General features: G+C 31.8%; 2 protein-coding genes across 2 annotated transcripts; one reads left to right on the top strand and one right to left on the bottom strand.

Annotated features, from left to right (window-relative positions):
• Positions 1-6,318: 6,318 nt before the first annotated feature.
• Positions 6,319-12,194, top strand: LOC120174136 (vacuolar protein sorting-associated protein 9A-like). Its single transcript, XM_039181098.1, has 7 exons — positions 6,319-6,649; positions 6,784-6,931; positions 7,044-7,214; positions 8,516-8,695; positions 9,398-9,707; positions 9,793-10,028; positions 11,871-12,194. Exons 1-6 carry the CDS (start codon positions 6,570-6,572, stop codon positions 10,023-10,025), a joined length of 1,122 nt encoding a protein of 373 aa, XP_039037029.1. The 5' UTR covers positions 6,319-6,569; the 3' UTR covers positions 10,026-10,028; positions 11,871-12,194.
• Positions 10,138-13,547, bottom strand: LOC120174134 (PHD finger protein At1g33420-like). Its single transcript, XM_039181097.1, has 5 exons — positions 13,084-13,547; positions 12,651-12,753; positions 12,340-12,564; positions 11,147-11,749; positions 10,138-11,059 (listed from the first exon to the last, which is right to left on the bottom strand). The coding sequence occupies exons 3-5, from the start codon at positions 12,471-12,473 to the stop codon at positions 10,225-10,227; spliced, it is 1,572 nt and encodes a 523-aa protein (XP_039037028.1). The 5' UTR covers positions 12,474-12,564; positions 12,651-12,753; positions 13,084-13,547; the 3' UTR covers positions 10,138-10,224.
• Positions 13,548-19,360: the final 5,813 nt, after the last annotated feature.

Genomic DNA, 19,360 nt, shown 5'->3' on the forward strand with positions numbered 1-19,360 from the left:
TTGGAGCCTTTCATCGATATGAGCTATCCGAAGTTCATCTGCTTCTTTCTTGAATTCGTCAACAATGGCCTCCAGTTTTAGCTATCACTTTGCCATCTTGTCCTTGTCGTCTTCGAAGGGACTTCCCAAGTTAGTAACCTTTTTCTCGTCTGCCCCTACAACCTTTGCCAGCTCAAAAAGTTAACTTTTGGTGTGCTCGGTGTAAATCCTGGTCCATTCTGATTCCTTTACAATGCAGCAGAGTGGCATATTCTTCGATTGCGGGTACCACATCTTCTTCTTTGACTTATCTTGCAGATTGTCTCCCTGACCATAGCCGGACCTCTGTGTTTTTCACCTATTGTATTACAACCCCTTTGTCCATTAATGCACATTATTTAGGTTTAACGAACACGTTTTATTTTGGATCAACACCTCTTCGAATGATGCAAATGATTAAATAAAAAGAAAGAAAACAAAAATGAAAGGAAAAAGTCAGGGAGATAAGGATAGTAATCAAAAATAATAATGAAAATGAAAAGTCTTACCCCACATGCTTATTATTCCTACCCGGACATGATCTCTATCCCACATGTTAATTTTGAACCAATCCTAACCGCATAAATTTCTAGTTCACATGCTTTGAACAGAAAATAAAAGCAGAAAATAATCTCAAAGCAGCCTAGGGTTTGAAATGAGGTTTTGGGGTATACTCTAATTCCCTGTAGTCTCCTGGTTTAGGTTTTAAAGAAAGGTACCAGAGTTCTCCTTGCTGGTGCCCCCTTGGGCTTGCCAGACCTTTAGTCCTAAGCCCATTACAAGCTTATGTGGACTAAGTTAAACTCGAGAGGAAACATTCCCTTATGCCCATACGGAGAATAAATTCACACGAAGACATAAGGTATATGAATCCCGAAGGTTACTTGCTATGCCCATACGGAGAATAAATTTCCACGAAGGCGTCGCTTTCACCCCCACTTAAAAGGGTTCAGAGCTCGGGTATAGAGCTTGAGATGAAAAAAATTGAAAAATCTGAAATCATCAAGAAAAACGTCAGTACAACTATTTATTTGAAAAATAATCAATGATAAATACTTAGAATCGAATAAATAAATTAAAATTTAAACTTTTAATTTTCGCTCAAAAAGACAACTTGAAATTAATTTCGGCCTGACTCACTTACCTGTCCCTAGCAAAGTCGCCATGCTGTCATAACAATTTTTAGGTTGGAACAATTATTTATTGTTTTAAAAACGTTTACGACTTTTAATTTGGAAAATTAGGGATTTTGAAATTAAATTGGATTAAATTGAAAAAGAGTCGTCGTTGACCTTTGGGTTAGGTAGGTCGAATACCTAAAAACGTCTTTTAAAAATAATTTTAAGAAAAATCATTTTTAAGACAAAAAACCGGCCTGTGTTTACAAAGATTCGATAAAATGGGTTCGGGAGTCAGTTACAGTCAAGGAAGGATTAACACCCTTGAACTGCCCTTTCGGTACCATTTAATTTATCAGTTGTCTTAATTGCGAAAATTAAAATTTAAAAATTCAATTCGAATCTTACCTTTTATCGATTGAAATTACTACTGAAAAATCAAATAAAATATTATATGGTAAAATAAAATATTGAATGCTAAACAAAAAGAAAATATTTTAGAAGATTAAATAAAAAATATAAAAATATAAAAATTAGGAAATAATAATAATAATAATTTTTATTCTAAAAATGAAGAAAATGTTAAAGGATCTCCTAGTAATTAAAAATACAAACACACAAAATTAGTGATTAAAATAAAATTATTATAAAATTAAAAGGCCAAAATAAAATAACATAATTTACATTAGTGACCAAAATAAAACATGCATAAATTCCTAGGTCAGATTCGAATAAAAATATAAAAAGTGACCAAAATGCCAAAATTAAAATAACAGTAGCTAAATTAGAAATTAACAGTGACTAAATTAAAATAAAATAACATAAGCATGCATAATCGGAATAAAATAAAAAAATGTGACCATAGTATGAAATACGCTAAAGCTGAGAACTTATGCATGATTTACCCATTAAGATATGTGAACAAAGAAAAAAATACCTTAGAATCTGGGGACCTTACGCATGATTTCCCCAAAAAAATTTGAAAGTTTAATACTTCTCCCTTTTTGTTTCTTCCGTTTTTTAAAATATTTTATTTATTTTTTTATTTTTTAGAAAGAGAGTCTACATTCTCTATAAAATTTCGCTCGGTCATCGATGGATGTTGGCTACCAAAAATTCGAGGTTTGTTCGTCTCGTCGCAATGGTCACGGATCTGGGCTCTGTTTTGTCAGAGGATGCTCTGATCATCATGAAATAGCAAAAAACCGCTCGACTTTCCTGGGTTCCGATTTGCGCCGTCCGTCGTTGGATCGAGCTCAAATTTCAGTATGTTGCTCCCCTCCTCGAGACGCTTATTCTCATCGTACAGTTCGTCGAACCATATCTCCGAACACCGACGAGATTCCGGCAAGAACGGTAAAACGCCCTTTTTCCCTTTTTTTATTATTATTTTATTTGAAAGCTAATAAATAAATAAAATAAAAATATCAAAAATAACTTTGAAAATTTTTCTCTGCTTTTTATTGATGAATCGAACTCCTCCCCTTTACATTTTTTGTTCGGGTTTATATAACCCGATTTGTACATTGTTTCTTGTTTTTTTTTTCAACATGCTTGAAAATATTGTGTATTTTTTTTACTTTGGATTTGATTTTTGGTTGCTGGTAATGTAGGTGATGACGATGGTGGCTTCCAGAAGGCTTGACGGCGCTGGAACGTTCAGTGTTTTTTTAACTCGGACAAAATGGGTGTCTACAGACACGAACCTACCTAATCGGTTAGGGATTTTTAAAAAAGATTTTGGGTTTATGTCGAGTCGAATCAAGTTCGGGTTTAGGGTAAAAAATATCCGATCTAATCCTATCTGAAAAATAATATAAATTTACCTTATATATTTAAGGATAATCGCTATAATAATCCTCTATATATTATTTATTTTCCATTAGATTTCTATTTTATTGAATAAAAATAATTTTTTATAAATATATTTATTTTGGATTGGGTCAAATCAGGTTTCGGATGAAGGATAAGTATTTTCGGGTCGGGTTGACTGAAAACCGACCCTGTCCCTAGCTAGGAGTGTTTTACACGACTATAAGGCAGGCCAAGGTTATCTCTGTCCATAAAGACAACTAAAGGAGGTTGAGGAGATTCAAACACTTCAAGAAAACCATATGGGAGGTTGCATCTTTTGGCGATGAAATCAACCAAAGCATTAGCTTCTCGCTTGATGAGGAGGAAGTCTACTAACAGGCTCTACGGAGGAGGTTGTCAATAGCATGCACTAGACTATGTGGTTTGTCAGCCGCGAATGACATAAGGAGCTTGAAGGTGGATTTGTTCGGTCGTGAGATCCATCGAAGCTGGCGAGTAAGCTCGAGAGATGTAATAAAGCTTTGTCCTGAAAAGACTCCGATGAAAGAGGCTTTTACAATTAACATGAAGGTCTTGAAAGAATTGTGTGTGATTTTGAATAAGCCACAGCCCATGTATCAGCTGACAATCACGCAAAATATATAGCAAAGATTCATTTGGATCTCCAAAAAATGGGTAAGAAGGGTCTTGACTTAACCCGTGATGACATCGATTTGAATCTGTTAGCAGTCTGTCCTTTAATGTTAGCCAAAGAAAATATCTGATACACTCGGGAATTCCAATCCTCCATACTAGTTTCCGTATTTGGAGCATCCCATCTTGAGTTTGATATAGAAAAATAAAAACTTTTAATAGAGAATTGTCGCTTTGTATCTTCCTTCCAATAGCAAAGGTTTGAGCCATGAATAACATTTAGGGGTGAAGACCATAGATGTGAGGTATGACATCTTGAGTAAGACCCAATTCCACGAGCAGTCGGAAGGCGTAAAACTATTCTAAACAATTTGCAATGAAAAATCTTCCTTACGCAAATATGATTCCAGTATTTAATAATAGTTTTTTTTTTTGATAGAAAGTCACCGGTTTTATTAAAAGTATAAAATATTTAGAATTACAATGAAAGATTTACAAACATAATCTTAAACTAACATATAATAATGATATTTTCCTATAATCATTGACACAAAAACTAGGCATCTAGATTACATAAGGATCAAAGAAGGAAATATTAAAATATCTAACTAAAAAGCTCAAACAAAAAAAAAACGAACAAAACTGACTGCATCGGCAAACGAATCACAAAAGGGTATGAAACTACTAAAAGACCATCAACAAATCGTAAATAAAGATCTAGCGACGTGAGAAAACTATCAACGAATGTAAAACGCCTATCCAGATCAACCCGATAGTCCAAAAGCAGGAAAGATCAACATGATAACAAATAAGTGCCATCTTGATCAGTTGTGACGATGCCAAATCCAATCATGAGAGAAAATATAAAAGAAAACAACAGTCAAACGATCGAAAACTATCCAAAGGTAGAAAGAAAACATGTCATAAACGTAGATATTTGTTTTGATGGGGGTAAAAAATTAAATTTTAATAATTTATAAATTAAAATATGAAAAAAGGTAAAAAAAAAGAAGGAAATATGTTTTGTTATTTGTTAACTTTTCTAATAAGAAAATTTGGATGAGATAATTTTAAAATTCAAAAGAGTCATATTTAATGGGATGAACATAATAGTATTTAATAATAGGGTAAATTATACTAATAACCACTTAATTATTATCCTTTTTTATTTTGACCATCATTTTAAAAAAATTGTTAATCAGTTCACCCAACTATTTAAATGCATTTAATCAAGCCACTTGTCGTTAACCTTTAACATAGATAATGACGTGTATGTTAGTAAATTTGGTACAATTCTACATTTGGTCCTCATTTCTTATATATTCTATTAATTTAATCTTAATTTTTAGTTTGATTCAAAAAATTAACCTTGAATCAGGACATGTCGCACGTCACCTCCTAACTTAATGGAAGGCAACGAGTTAAAATTACCAATAGAAAGATTCAAACATAGGGCAAAGGCAAATTAAGGTGCACCTAAACTACTGGGGTAAACCTCATTTTTAAGTATTTGATTGCAAAAGGTTTTATATAATATATTTTATATTATGGTAGAAAGAATAAAATAAAAGGGCATTAAAAGAATTTAAGCTTGGGATTTTAACTTGAAATGGGTGCACATTAATCACCGGGGCAAATAAAACTTTAGAAAAACACTAAAATATTAATTTTATATAATTAATTATCTATCATTAGCAAAAAATAAAATTAAAATAACTAAATCAGATCTTAAACCTAAGCCAATAGGACATAAAAAATCATTGAAAAAAATCCAATATATAAATTATATTTCACATACACACACATAACTGTTGTTAATGCAAAATTTAAAAAAAAATAGTTTATTTTTTATATTTTAAAAATTAAAATATTTTCCTTTTAAAAATAAAATTATATTAAAATTTTGAACCTAAAGTTACCAGCACAACTTAAATCACAATATAAATTTATAAATCAAAATCTTAAAATTTTGTCTTCAGAAGATATTTAAAATTATTTCTCATTTTATTTAAATTTATAATTTATAATATTCACTTAAATCTTAAATACATGTACTTTAAATATATGCCATTAACAATTTTTTTTTTTGAAATACCATTAATATATATAAATGTTATAGTTTTTTTTTTTCAAATATTTGATTTGAATTTGCATCAAAACTTTTTTATTTTAATTTTTTTCAAATAATCTAAACCACAATATATAATATTTTTTGAAATCATATAACAAAACATGGGCTTTACACCAGTGGCTGAGGCGCTGCTAGAGATGCCTTTGGTCATCGGTTTGATTCTCCAAAATTGATTAAAAAAATTTCGTCCAACCAAGTGTTGACACTGTTCAATAGAGAAATGTGTCATTATAATAAGTTGACACATGGCACTTCTCAATTGGAGAATGAATTTTTAAATTAAATTAAAGATTAAATTGATAGAATATATAAGTAATAAGGACTAAATTTATAATTATATCAAAATATTTAACTGTCATATCTCCTTACTCTGTTAAATTTTAACGATAAGTGACTTGATTGAATGTATTTAAATGGTTAAGTGACATAATTGAATAAAATTTAAAAATAATAGTCAAAATAAAAAATAATTAGGTAGTTACTAATATAATTTACATTTAATGATAAATAGAATAATTTTAATTAATATTGAATAGACTAAATCAATGAATTTAATAGTAATAGAACAGATATTTGGAATAAACCTAACAACTGCTCAAAAAAAAAAAAGAAGAAGAAGAAGAAACCTAACAGTTCTTTTTCTTCAGAAAAGAACCTAACAGTCTTACATTACAAAGAAAATTAATTCGGTGTGGACTATGAAGCTGATTGGTTGTTATTTTGACTTGGATTTGATATATCAACTCTGTTATCTATGGCTTCCTTCTTACTTTCCTTCAGATTCCCAAAGGAGGCTCTGATTTGTCCGTGGTTCAATCCAAGTATTTGATGTTTTATCATTCAATAAAAAACAAATGGAGACGACTCAATTCGACTCTTTTCTCGATCGAATGCGAAACCCTGCTTCTCTCAATTTTGTTCGCTCCATCAAGAGGTTTCTCTCGAGTTTCTTTTTAATTTTATAATTTATTTCTTTTTTTAGGGTTTTCTAAATGAATTTCTCTTATGCTTTTTCTTATATATATATGAATCAAGAAAATTTGACTTGCCAATTTCCGTTCGTTTCAGCTTCATTGTATCGTTTTCGTTTAATGCGCCAAACCCTGAAAACGATTCCAAAAGGATACAAGATTTTCTCCTGTCAATGGAAGCTGCTATGAGGGATCATCCTTTGTGGGAAGCCTCCTCTGATGCTGAAATTGACAATGCCTTGGAGGTCAGCTTGCCCATTTGAATTTGCTTTCCGTGTATTTATCCTAGCTATTTCATACGTGATAATGGGAACTTTTATTTTTGTTGTTGATAAATGTGTGTGCTACTTACTGCAGGGTCTGGAGAAATATGTGATGACCAAACTACATTCGCGGACCTTTGCTTCCTCTGCTGAGGATGTCCAGGTGGATGCAGAGATCTCAGACAAGATATACTTGTTGCAAACCTTTTTGAGGCCTCAACATTTGGACATACCACCCGTACTTCAAAATGAAGCTTCATGGCTGGTAGGCCCGCTTTCTTCATTATTAAATAATTGTGGAAATTTTGTTTAATGATTAGTTCTATTGATTTGATGATTAGCTTAGAGTCATACATGATGATGTTATTTAGTTATGCATAGCTGCAATCTGGTTAATTGTCAAATTATAAATAACTTACTACTACTTATGTTTAACCTAGAAAGTGGCATAGCATTTTGCTTCATCACTTCAAGTGATCAATGGTTCATTAACATTAAAACTGTCTAGATGTACTGCGTGAAAAAACAATTGTATAATACTTTTCTCCTCCAAAGCCAATAAATCTTATAAAGCATACTTTGTTGGCTTTGCTTTGGTTGGGTGGAAAAATGGAAGGATAGGAGGGAGTGGAAAATTGAAAAGAAAATAAATTTTGAGCGTGTTTGGTAGGAAGGAGAAGTGTGGGGAAAGAAAAATAGAGGGATGATTATTTTCAATCCTCATGTGTGAAAACAAATCATTCCAATTTGGAAGGAAAAGAGGAGAGAAACTGTGAGCAGTTCAAAATATGTATTTTCAAAGCTTAATTGTCTTTTCTCTCATTTCTATTAAGTCTACCAAGCAACGGATGGAAAGAAAACTGCATTTTCTTTCAATTTTTTCATCATTCTACCAAGCACACCAATAGAAAGAAAAAATTATTTTTCTATCATTCTACTTTTCTACCCGTTTAATTTTCTTTTCTTCCAATTTTATTTCCATTCTACCAAGCAACCAAAAGAGAAAAATCGATTCTAGATACTAGTTCAAAATAAAGTTAATTATATCCACTCAACCTTTTTCAAGGGGAATAATCAGTTCAAAAAGATTTACTTGCTTTTGCAAATCTTACATTCTCAAAAGTTATTTTTTTTTCTTTCAGATTGGTTCATTCCAATCCCTAGACCCGTGGTTGGTTCTTGAAGCTAGAGGTAGTGAACTGGTTATAAACGTTTTTAGTATATGGGGAAAGATTTAGTATAGCTTGTGAATGATATCGAATGTGAGCTAGGTAATGCACACCACCCTCTTACTTCTGCAGTATCTGGTTTTTCTAAAATCTGCATCACATTCCTTTTCCTTGCAAAGAATCATCTAAACAAAATTTCGTTGTTTGGCCATTAATGGATGATTAGATTGCTTTGAGACTTAGTTTGAGTATGATTGCATGGTTCTATTTTAAGTTTTTGTGGATCATGCCAGTGCAGTGAACAATTCATATTTGGACTTTGTCGTAGCCCTGCTTGGCTAAGTGATGATTCTTCCTCCTAATAAGTACCAGTTATATTTTTCCTTCCTTCTTCCAGCTTGCAGAGAAAGAATTAAAAAGGATCAACGCTTTCAAAGCCCCTCGTGAGAAGCTTCTTTGTATCATAAATTGTTGTAGGGTTATCAACAATTTACTGCTCAATGCTTCAATTTCAGAAGATCGTGTTCTAGGAGGAGCAGATGATTTTCTTCCCGTTCTTATATATGTTACGATCAAGGCAAGCTCTCCTTGGTAATAAGCCATTCTACAAATAATCATTCTCATCTCAAATTGTGGATTCCTATTTCTGACGTTTTAAGTCACAGACCCATAATTGCAAGGTTTAATTTATGCTAGATTCAGTTTTGTTTCCAATTTCATCATAAAATTTCCAAGAATTTATGGTCATTTTTCTATTCTTGAATTTTATTATATTTTGGAATATGCACCATGTTTTATGCATCCTGAAAATTCGTGTTTTTTCAGTTCTTCATTCCGAGGTAGGTAAATGAGTTGCTTGTGTCAATAGTATATTTCTAGAAATTGTATTGAGAAAACTCCAAAGCTTCCAACTGTTTTCCATTTTGGCCTAGGTTAGCAGAACATGGAAAGACCACTGAAGTTTGCATTGTATCGCTTAATACAGATTCCGGAGTTGATATATCAGAAAATTTTGTCAGTTTGGGATTGGCTTGTGCTTTAGGATTGATATTTTCCTTGTTAGCCTAGGATTAATCTTGTTTCTCGTTTTTGGTTACATATTATGATTTAGTTCTATTTAGCACGTTTCATATTTTTCTGTAAAGATTGGACTCAATAGTAAAGGTTGAAGAGTAGTCATCCACTCTATCATAAGGTGTTGTCTGTAGATTATTTTGTTGCTTTGAACACGTAATGATTACTATCTCACTAATGTCAGCTAGCTTAATCTCATGGACAGGCTAATCCCCCACATTTGCATTCCAACCTCAAGTTCATACAGATATACAGGATGCAATCAAAACTAGTCTCAGAGGAGGCATACTTTCTCACAAATCTTGTCTCAGCCAAGTCCTTCATTGTAGACTTAAACGCTAAATCTCTTTCTATAGAAGAAAGTGAATTTGAGGAGAGCATGCAAGCAGCAAGGTTGGTTGATAGAGTGCCACAAGAAACCTTAATCACCTTTGATAAGAGGTCAACATTAAAAAACATTACAGATCCAGGTTCATCAATACCGATGCACAAAAAAACGAAGTCAAATTTTAAGGGTGAATTTGATATCCATGATTGATATGAATTCTTATATACATACTTGTACTCTTAGTAAATTTGTGCTGGCTATTCTTTGTTCAGGTGAATTAAATTATCCTTACATGGAAGTTGAGGCTGGTGAATTGACTGTGGGTGATGTGGAGAGGTTATTAAGTTTGTACAAGGATGTGGTATCAAAATATACCAGTTTGTGCAGCACCGTTAGACACCTCACTGTTTCAAAGATGGTTTCTCCCGTTCCACAAGGAAATGATGAAGACTTGTTGACAGGGTCTAACGGAACACACAAAGATACTAGTTGTCAAGGAGACTGAAAGGTACGATATACAGCAACACTTATTTGCAATTGTCGCCAGTTTGTTTAAATATTCTCTAAATTAAATTTCTTAATTTCATTAATATATATGTCAAAAGTACAGCAACCCAAAAAGGGTGAGACAAAAAAGCCCTATACTAACAATCTCACCTATTAAGTCATTTACATGTTTTTACACAAATACAGACTAGTTGCATTCATCGAACTGTCAAGGTATTAGTAATTTTAGGACCATCACTACTAAGTAAGTTTCTCCTACAATAAGTGTCAAGTTGAGCAAATTTTCTAGCTTCTATTCCAGAACTTGTAATGCTTAAAGATTTCTTGTGAAGGCCATCTGTACATCTCATGCATATGAACATTGAAGGTATTGCATCAGCATTGTCAATTCCAGCACACCTACTGTGTTGCCAAACACCACACTTGTCACAAGCCAACATTCGCTCACCATCGTCATCCTTTGCTCCACAACTACAGTCGACTGTCCAATTTTCTGTTCCCCTCTCCATTCGAAACCGGTTGAGGCCATGTTTCAATACACATCTGCCTTGCACACGAACTGATCCACTTGTGCCAATCAATAATTTCAGTGTCATGTTGTCCTCTACAGAACCAAAGTCGAGTATTTTCTCAACTTCAAGCCTCTTAAACATGGCATATACATCTTCAAAAGCTTTTGTAGCTTCAATTTTAAGGTCAGCAATGGTAGCATTAAGTGGTAGGACAATCAATTCAGGGGGTGGAACTGGGTCTTCTTTATTAGCATTAGAAAGCTCTAAATGACACCATATATAAATGGCAAAGGGATTGTAGACATTTGGTTTGTAGTCTTTCACGAATTGCTTGCTATCAAGAAGCTTGGTGGCCAAATCATTCATACATTCCCTTGTAGCATGATGCTTGTATGTCAACTTGGTTTCAGGGTCAAGCAAGTAATCAATCATGAATTTTAGATCTCCCTTGATGTGCTCTTCTGATGGGAAATTTGAGTCCAAGCTTGTTTCATAGTGCAAAGAACAAGGTGGCCGAAGCCTATAGCCATAATTGAAACGAGTTATGTTAGTTTCAAAGATGTAGAAAAAAGAGATGGTAACCAAACTAAAGTTGAACTTATCTCACCTGAACTCAATGTCACTGGAGTTTCGACTGCAACGTGCCACAACAATCTTTCCGTTAACTGCCAATTTCCCACTCAAGTGTTTAAGGCAGTAATCAAGTAGTTCAGGGGAGGCTGACTTGCACAAGGCACCCTTAAGAGCACGTCTAGTCACCCAGTTAGAGCCAGCAGCAGCAGCCATGAGCACTTTAATCATACATTGCTGCAATCTCTCGACATCATTCCTTGTCCATGCACACAAGATGTTTGAGGATTTTAACATTTTAGATGCTTTAGGCATTAAGTTCTGACTTTCACTAATCAGTCTTGTGAGGAATGAAAACAATTCATTCAGTGTTGAAAGTTCCAAACACGAGAAGGACTGGTAAAATGAAATGATGTTCTGAAGGCGTGTTCGGGACTTGTTTCCTTGAAAAAGAATTGCAGATGAGGGCATGTTTGAAAGGTCATTCACTGCTCTCTTGTAAGCATCTCCTGTGAGGGCATAGCTTCCTGATCCAAACTCATAACCCCAGTTACCATACCAGGAATGACCTCTGGTAATTGCATGAAGTAGCCTATACTCTACGCCATATTTCTTTGATACATCCATCACAGTTACCTTCCTGTTCAACCAAAAAAAAAATTATTATCGGCTTACGTGAAAAAGAAAACAAAGCTCTAAATGATTTGAAAAACTATCAATCCGTATAATAATTCCTCAGTAACAATTGTTCGTGTTAACAGGTCATGAAAAACAACGTATGGACACAGTAACGGCACTGAAGACATGCACATGTGCTAACGAAGCAGAAAGGGTAATGCATAAAACAATAGGGATGGACATGAAGTAAAAATTTGCCAGATTGAACTACAAAACAACAATAATATTCGTTTGTCCTCCCTATGCCTGCTATTTACATGTATCCATAGATATGAATGCTTTTGAAACCCATCTAAGCATATATATATATCTTTAAAGATCTGTACCAACAGATGTGTTATCACAACATTAGAAGACCCTTAAATTTAACTGTTACATATAGATATAGTTGTGTAAATATCAAAACTCTTTCCCCCTATATATTTTTACTTTAAACATTCTTTACATATTTGTCTACTGCGTAGTAAGTTCCAAACAAGAAGGGTGGCTTCATAGGATTGATAGAATTTTGAGAAGAGAAATAAATAAAAGCGATAGAGGTGTCGTTCAAACCTGACAGAGAGAACACTGCAGAGTCTATCCCAGAAGTTCATGATTTGAGAACCAGAGAGAAATTCAGAGCCTCCTTCTCTACCATTAACAACGAGAAGATGTCCATAACCATTGGAGTGAACAACTCCATGCATCAAATGAATGTTATTATCTTCCAACAATGAATACCCCCATTCTTCAACATCAATATTAACATCTTCTCCTTTGTTACAACACTGGCATCCCCTGTGTCATTAACATCATTTTCAGATGTTAGAGACAAACTTTGAAAAAGAAAAAACCCAAAACTTAAAAAAGGTGGGGATTGTGACCTTGAATCCGAGTTATGGAGGGGATTGGTGCAGATTGCCTTATCACAAGGGGACTTTATTATAAAATGATATCTCTTTTTGCAAACTGGATGGCCGCTCCAACCTTTTTATCATTGTTCAACCAAGAAGAGCATAATATATTAATTACACATTGAAGTATTTTGTTCTCTAACAGAAACAACCTTTATAATTTCTCTTATGATTTAACTTTGATTTTTTATCAGCAATAGATAAGTCACGTTCAAGTTGTTTTTTAACGTTTTTTCTATGTGCACTATTTTTATTTAAAAAAACTTTCGTTAGAATTATTGAGTTCTAGAGTGAAGTAGACCCTATTTTTCCCCTTTCAGTAATTTGTTTAGTTTGGTTGGTTTAAACTTTCCATCATAGAGTAGACTGGACCAGAACTAGGTGGGGGAGCGAGTCAACTCACCGACTACACGGCACTGGTCGCAATACACAGATCTAGAAGATCAGGTGACGTCTTCCTCGATGACATAAAGCGCCACAACGATCGACGAGGAATCGCGATCGTCCGTACCGGAATCGCCAACCCCAAACAGGATCTGCCACGTCATCAGGCACGGAAGGACAGGCGATGGAAAGGCGGTGGTGAGGCGGGCGTTGGCGGAGAGGAAGCTGCGAACGGCGTCCCGGAAAGGCTTTCGGGAAGCGGAGGCGGTGACGGCGGGGGAAGGGAAAGCAAAGAAATCGGAGAGGTCGGCGGTGATTCTATTAGACCTGCGACCCCTCTTGATTGGCCTGGTTGTGCCCTGATTCTCGACCATCGGGTGATTTTTCTTTGGATTCGAGGCAGTGAAAGGGAGGGAAAGCGTTTTTATCTTTTTCACAAAGTCGGAGTCGTAGGGTTTTTGCTGATTTGGTATTTGGAGTGAAACTTTGGCGCTTCTTTCTTTTTATTCGTAAAACCTTATTTAATTCTCTGACACGAATACAAAAAATTTCCCAAAAATAACCCTAATTTTTTTTATTCTTATTGTTTATTTAGCGTCACGTGAGGTAAGGCGTATCTTAATTAAATGTGTAAAAAATTTGGGTGTTAATTTTATAAATATTTTTAAAATGTGCTTAATATGTAATTAATTTATGTTAGGGTGATTTTTGTGTAAAAACGTTAACTTTATTTATTTATTTTTTGTGTGTGAAAAAAAAATTTATACATTAAAATATTTAAATATTATTTTACAAATTATTTTATAACTCAATAAAATTTGATTTTTGCATGAAATTAAACAATACATATAATTTAGTATAAGAAAACTTTAAGGGTAATTATTTTAAAATATGAATAATTTTATAAAAGTTTTATAATTAGTATTTCTTTTTCAAAATGATGATGATAATAATAAATATTTAAAAATTTAAAAATTTAAATTTTTTTATATATTTTTTTAAAAAAATTGACTTTATATTCTTTTTGTATTGAATTTTATTCACTTTTAATTCTTTTTTATTGTATTTTATACTTTTAATTAAATTGAATTCAATAAAAACGTTTATTTTTTGTGTGATATTATTTTTTAACAAATAATAATGTTTATTGACTTTTAATATTAATTGTTTAAAAATATAAAATATTAAAATAAACTTTTAATTACAATTGATAGATCAAATAAATTATTATTCATTTTTTTATAAAATCAATAAAAATGCAATAAAAAAGAATTAAAAGTGAATAAAATTCAATACAAAAAGAATATAAAGTCAATTTTTTTCTCAAAAATATATAAAATTTATTTATATTTTAAAATACTTACCTTCAAAGTTTTCCTATCCTAGATTATACGTATTGTGTAATTTCATGTAAAAATCAAAATTTATCGAGTTACAAAGTAATTTGCAAAAGAATATTTAAAGAATTTAATGTAGAAAGTTTTTTTTTCACGCACAAAAAAATAAAAAAAAAATAAAGTTATTTTTTATACAAATATCACCTTAACAGAAATTAATTACATATTAGGCACAATTTCAAAAATATTTACAAAATTATCACACAATTTTTTACACGTTTCACAAGGCGCGCTTCAGTAGACGCGACTTATCATCGGTGCGTCTCTCTGCAAAGGGTGTTAAATCGAGAAATAAAAGTTTAAACGGTGTCTGACAGGGAATAAAAAAAGTTTAGGTGATTTTTCGGAGATTCGCCAACCAAAACTCAACCGACTTCATTATTACCCATTAATTCATTTACTTATTTATTACTTTATGAAGTGTTTGTGATTTTTATAATTCTTCTATTACAAGTATTTCTTAATATTTGATTTTCTTATCTAATTAATTTCTTTGTTCTAATAATTTTTTTAATTTTGTCTCTAGATTATCTATTTAAATTATTACTTTGAAAATTTCAACAATTATTTAAAGTCGTGTTTCTTTTTATACCGTTTTCTCTTAATTTTTAATCAAAAAATAAAATTCAATTGTCCAATAATCAAATTGTCATTTTAATCATTGTATATCACATGTCTTATCAAAATCTTCTCTTTCAAAATATAAATGAAAAGTTAATATGCGGCAATAAAAGCCTTCCATATGAAGAGTGGTTTTTTTTAGTAGTTTAAGATAATTAAAAGTTAATATTTATTTAATTTTTTTAAATTATTAATAATATTACGCAGTCAGCTGATTGGGATGTAGGGTGAGCTATTGCTCAAGGATTCCTTTTTTTTATTAGGTCCTTAATTTTTTAATCATATTTTCTATTTTTATAATTAGTCTCTTAATTTTTTTAATTTTATTTTTTCTTCCTTAGTTTTTGTAATATCATTTTTTACCTTTATATTTGAGGCACTTAACTTTTTTAATCTCACTTTTTACTTTTATAATTGAAGCTCTTAATTTTTTTTTCTAGCTCACTTTCTACCTTTATGATTGAAGCCTTTAATTCTTTTAATATCATTTTTTACATTTATAATTGAGGCCCCTAATTTTTTAATCTCACTTTCTACGTTTATAATTAAAGTTTATGATATTTTTAATCTCATTTTTTACCTTCATAATTGATGTTCCTAAATTTTTCAATCTTACTTTTTACCTTTATAATGAAAGCCCATAATTTTTTAATCTCACTTTTTACATTTATAATTGAGGCCCCTAATTTATTTTCAATCCAACTTTTTTACCTTTATAATTGAGACCCTAATTTTTTCAATCTCACTTTCTACCTTTATATTTAAAGTCCCAAAGTTTTTTAATCTTACTTTTTACCTTTATAATTGAGGCCCTAATTTTTTTAATCCAACTTTTTACTTTTATAACTTAAGCCCCTAATTGATCATTTTTCTAAGATCTATTAATGTAATATTAAAGTAATTGTTCAAAGTAATAAAATATACTTTCATTCTATAAGGGTCTATTTTTTAGTTTCACTAAAGGCCCCAAAAATGTCCAAGACAATTCTGCGTATATACACTTTATAGACATAGTTGCTTAAATCCAAAACCTATAGAGAGAATAAAACTCTCTTTTATCATTAAAGACACTTAATGTGTGAGTGAAATATAAAGATAAATGGTATTTTATCCCTAGATTCATATTAAATAATCAATTTAACTCTTTTATTAAAAACACTGTGAAGTAAATACATTTAACAAATATTTTTACTTTATAAAAAGGTTGTTTTGTCTGTTGGAGAAACGGGTAGTAATGGACGAGATTTAGGTATGAAATATTATGGGTTTTTCAATTTCTTCCCATTTTGCACTCAGGCCCGACCCAATACATGTGCCAGATGGGCCTTAGCCCAGGACAGCATGTTTGAGGGGGCATTAGTTTTTTAGTTCTTATAATTTGTATATATATATTTGGTCCAAAAAAATTAGCCCAAAACACCTGATCGGTCGATGGAAGGCTTAGGGTAGGCGACAAAGATCCAAAAAAATAATTCTCCCTTGGAAGTGTAGACGCCAGACGGTGCTTAATCAATTTTCCCTTCGAAAATCCAAAAATATTAATGGAAATTGGATGGTCTTCTCGGTCCAGACGGTGCATAATCATCGATGGAAGATCGATGGTCTTCTACTTCCCCCTTCAAAAATCCAAACAACACTCAACAGTCAAGAACGAACAGGAAATAGATTGATGGAAGACCGATGGTCTTCTGCTTCTCCCTTAGAAAATCCAAACAACACCCAACGGTCACTCGGTCTCAACCTTCGAGACATCTCTCTACTTCTCCCTTCAACGAGATAATGATAAGAACAAGAACCACGTTTTCCTGTTCGTTCTTAACCTTCAAGACATCTCTCTGCTTTGGCCTTAATCCCTTAATCCCTTGTGCTTGATTGGTATTGGAGGTTTAGGTCACTGATAATCATCAATCTATTTCGTGAAAAAGGACTTCACCAATAATCATCAATCTATCTCTAGTACATTGACTTTCTTATGTGTTTTTTTAGTGAAAAGGAATTCACTTGATGTGTTTACTGTTCTTGAATCTTTTGTTCAAAATTTGAGTGTTTGGTCTATTTTGCTTCATATTCTGATTGGGAATTATGTTTTTTTTCGAGTTTAACGAATCAAATTCATGGATTTAGCCTTTGATTAGGATCAGTTTAATTGAAATATTGATGTTTCTGTACGCATACCAACTGTTTGACAAAATGTTTCTGTGAATTAGCTTTTGATTAGGATCATTTTAATCATATTCTAACAACTGTTTGAATCATATTCTGATTGGGAATTATGTTTTTTAGAGTTTAATTGAAATATTGATGTTTAGCCTTTGATTAGGATCAATTTTAATTGAAATATTTTCATTCACTGTCACACTGTGGCAAACTTAGTTTGATGAAAACAAAACAGTGGCTAAATATTGAGTTTATGCGCTTGTTTGATTGTTTGAATTTTGATTGTGTAGTGGCAAACTTAGTTTGATGGAAAAAAAAAGTGGTTAAATATTGAGTTTATGGGCTTGTTTGAATTTTGATTGTGTAGTGGCAAACCTAGTTTGATGGAAAAAACAATGGCTAAATATTGAGTTTATGGGCTTGTTTGATTGTTTGAATTTTGATTGTGTAGTGGCAAACTTAGTTTGATGAAAAACAACAGTGGCTAAATATTTTTGTTCAAGGCATTTTTTAGAGTGATTCCTAATGATTTGGTTGATAATTCTAAAGATTGTGAGAATAATGAATTTGTTGATAAAGATAAATCAAGTGATTTTAATATTTTTGATCCTAGAGTGTGGGATGACTTAGATTCAAGAATGAAAGATTTACTTATAGAAAAAGGGCCTAATAGAGAAATTGAACCTAATACAATTTTTTCAAAAGATGCACATGGTAGGCATTTTTCTTGTGATTTTTATTCGTAAATTAAGAAATGGTGATTCTTGTGATAGAAAATGATTAGTGTATTCAAAAGAACTTGATAAAGTTTTTTGTTTTTTTGTAAGTTATTTAAAACCTCTCGGACTAAAAGTAATTTGGCAATCGAATGAATAAATGATTGGAGACATTTAGGCGAAACATTAAAACAACATGAAAATAGTTCGATCATATGATTAATTTAAGAACTTGGACCGAAACTCAAATTAGGTTAAATAAAAATGAAACAATTGATAAAGAGTTACAAGAAATGATAAAAAAAGATACTGAACATTAGAAAGAAGTGATGGTTAGAATTATTGTTGTTGTGAAATGTTTAGCAAAAAATAATTTGGCATTTCGTGGCACAAATGAAAAAATTTATGAAAACTCAAACGATAATTTTTTTGGTATACTTGAAATGATTGTTGAGTTTGATCCTGTGATGAAAGAACATTTTCGATTAATTCAAGACAAAGAAACACATAATCATTATGTTAGTCATAAAATTCAAAATGAATTAATCTAAATGTTGGGCATCGGATGTAAAAAGTGCAACTATTAAAAAAATTAAAGATGCAAAATATTTTTATATAATTCTTGATTGCACTCCGAATGCAAGTCACAAAGAACAAATGACTTTAATTATAAGATGTGTGGATGTGACAAGTGTTCCAATAAAAGTAGAAGAATTTTTTAGAGTTTTTAATTGTAGAAGAAACATCCGGTCTATTTTTTTAATATTTTACAAGATGCTCTAAAATCTCTTGATTTGGATATTAATTATGTTCGTGGTCAAGGGTATGATAATGGAGCTAATATGAAAGGAAAACACAATGGTATACAAAAACGGTTGCTTGATATAAATCGTAGAGCTTTTTATATGCCTTGCGGGTGTCATAGTTTAAATTTAGTTTTGTGTGATATGTCAAATTCTTGCCACAAGGAAAAAACTTTTTTTGGTACATGTCAAACAATTTATAATGTTTTTTCTAGTTCCACAAAAATATGGAGTGTTTTACTTGAATTTATAAATGAACTAACACTTAATTCATTATCCACTACTCGTTGGGAAAGTCATATTGAAAGTGTTAAAGCAATAAAAACTCAATTCTCTCAAATAAGAGAAGCTTTAATAAGATTAGCCGAAATTAGTGATGATGGAAAAGTATGTCGAGATGCCGAATCACTAGTAAATGGTGAACTTTCTATTTTTGAATTTATTTTAAGTTTAGTTATATGGCATGAAATTTTGTTTAGAATTAATTTGGTTAGTAAGAAATTACAATCCAAAGATATGCTACTTGATGTTGCGATTTAAAACTTAGAGGGTTAATTAATTACTTTGAAGAATATAGGGAAATTGAGTTTGACAATGCTATT

Source organism: Hibiscus syriacus, unplaced genomic scaffold (genome assembly GCF_006381635.1).
Source record: "Hibiscus syriacus cultivar Baekdansim isolate YM2019G1 unplaced genomic scaffold, ASM638163v2 tig00112000_pilon, whole genome shotgun sequence".
NCBI classification, from domain to species: domain Eukaryota; kingdom Viridiplantae; phylum Streptophyta; class Magnoliopsida; order Malvales; family Malvaceae; genus Hibiscus; species Hibiscus syriacus.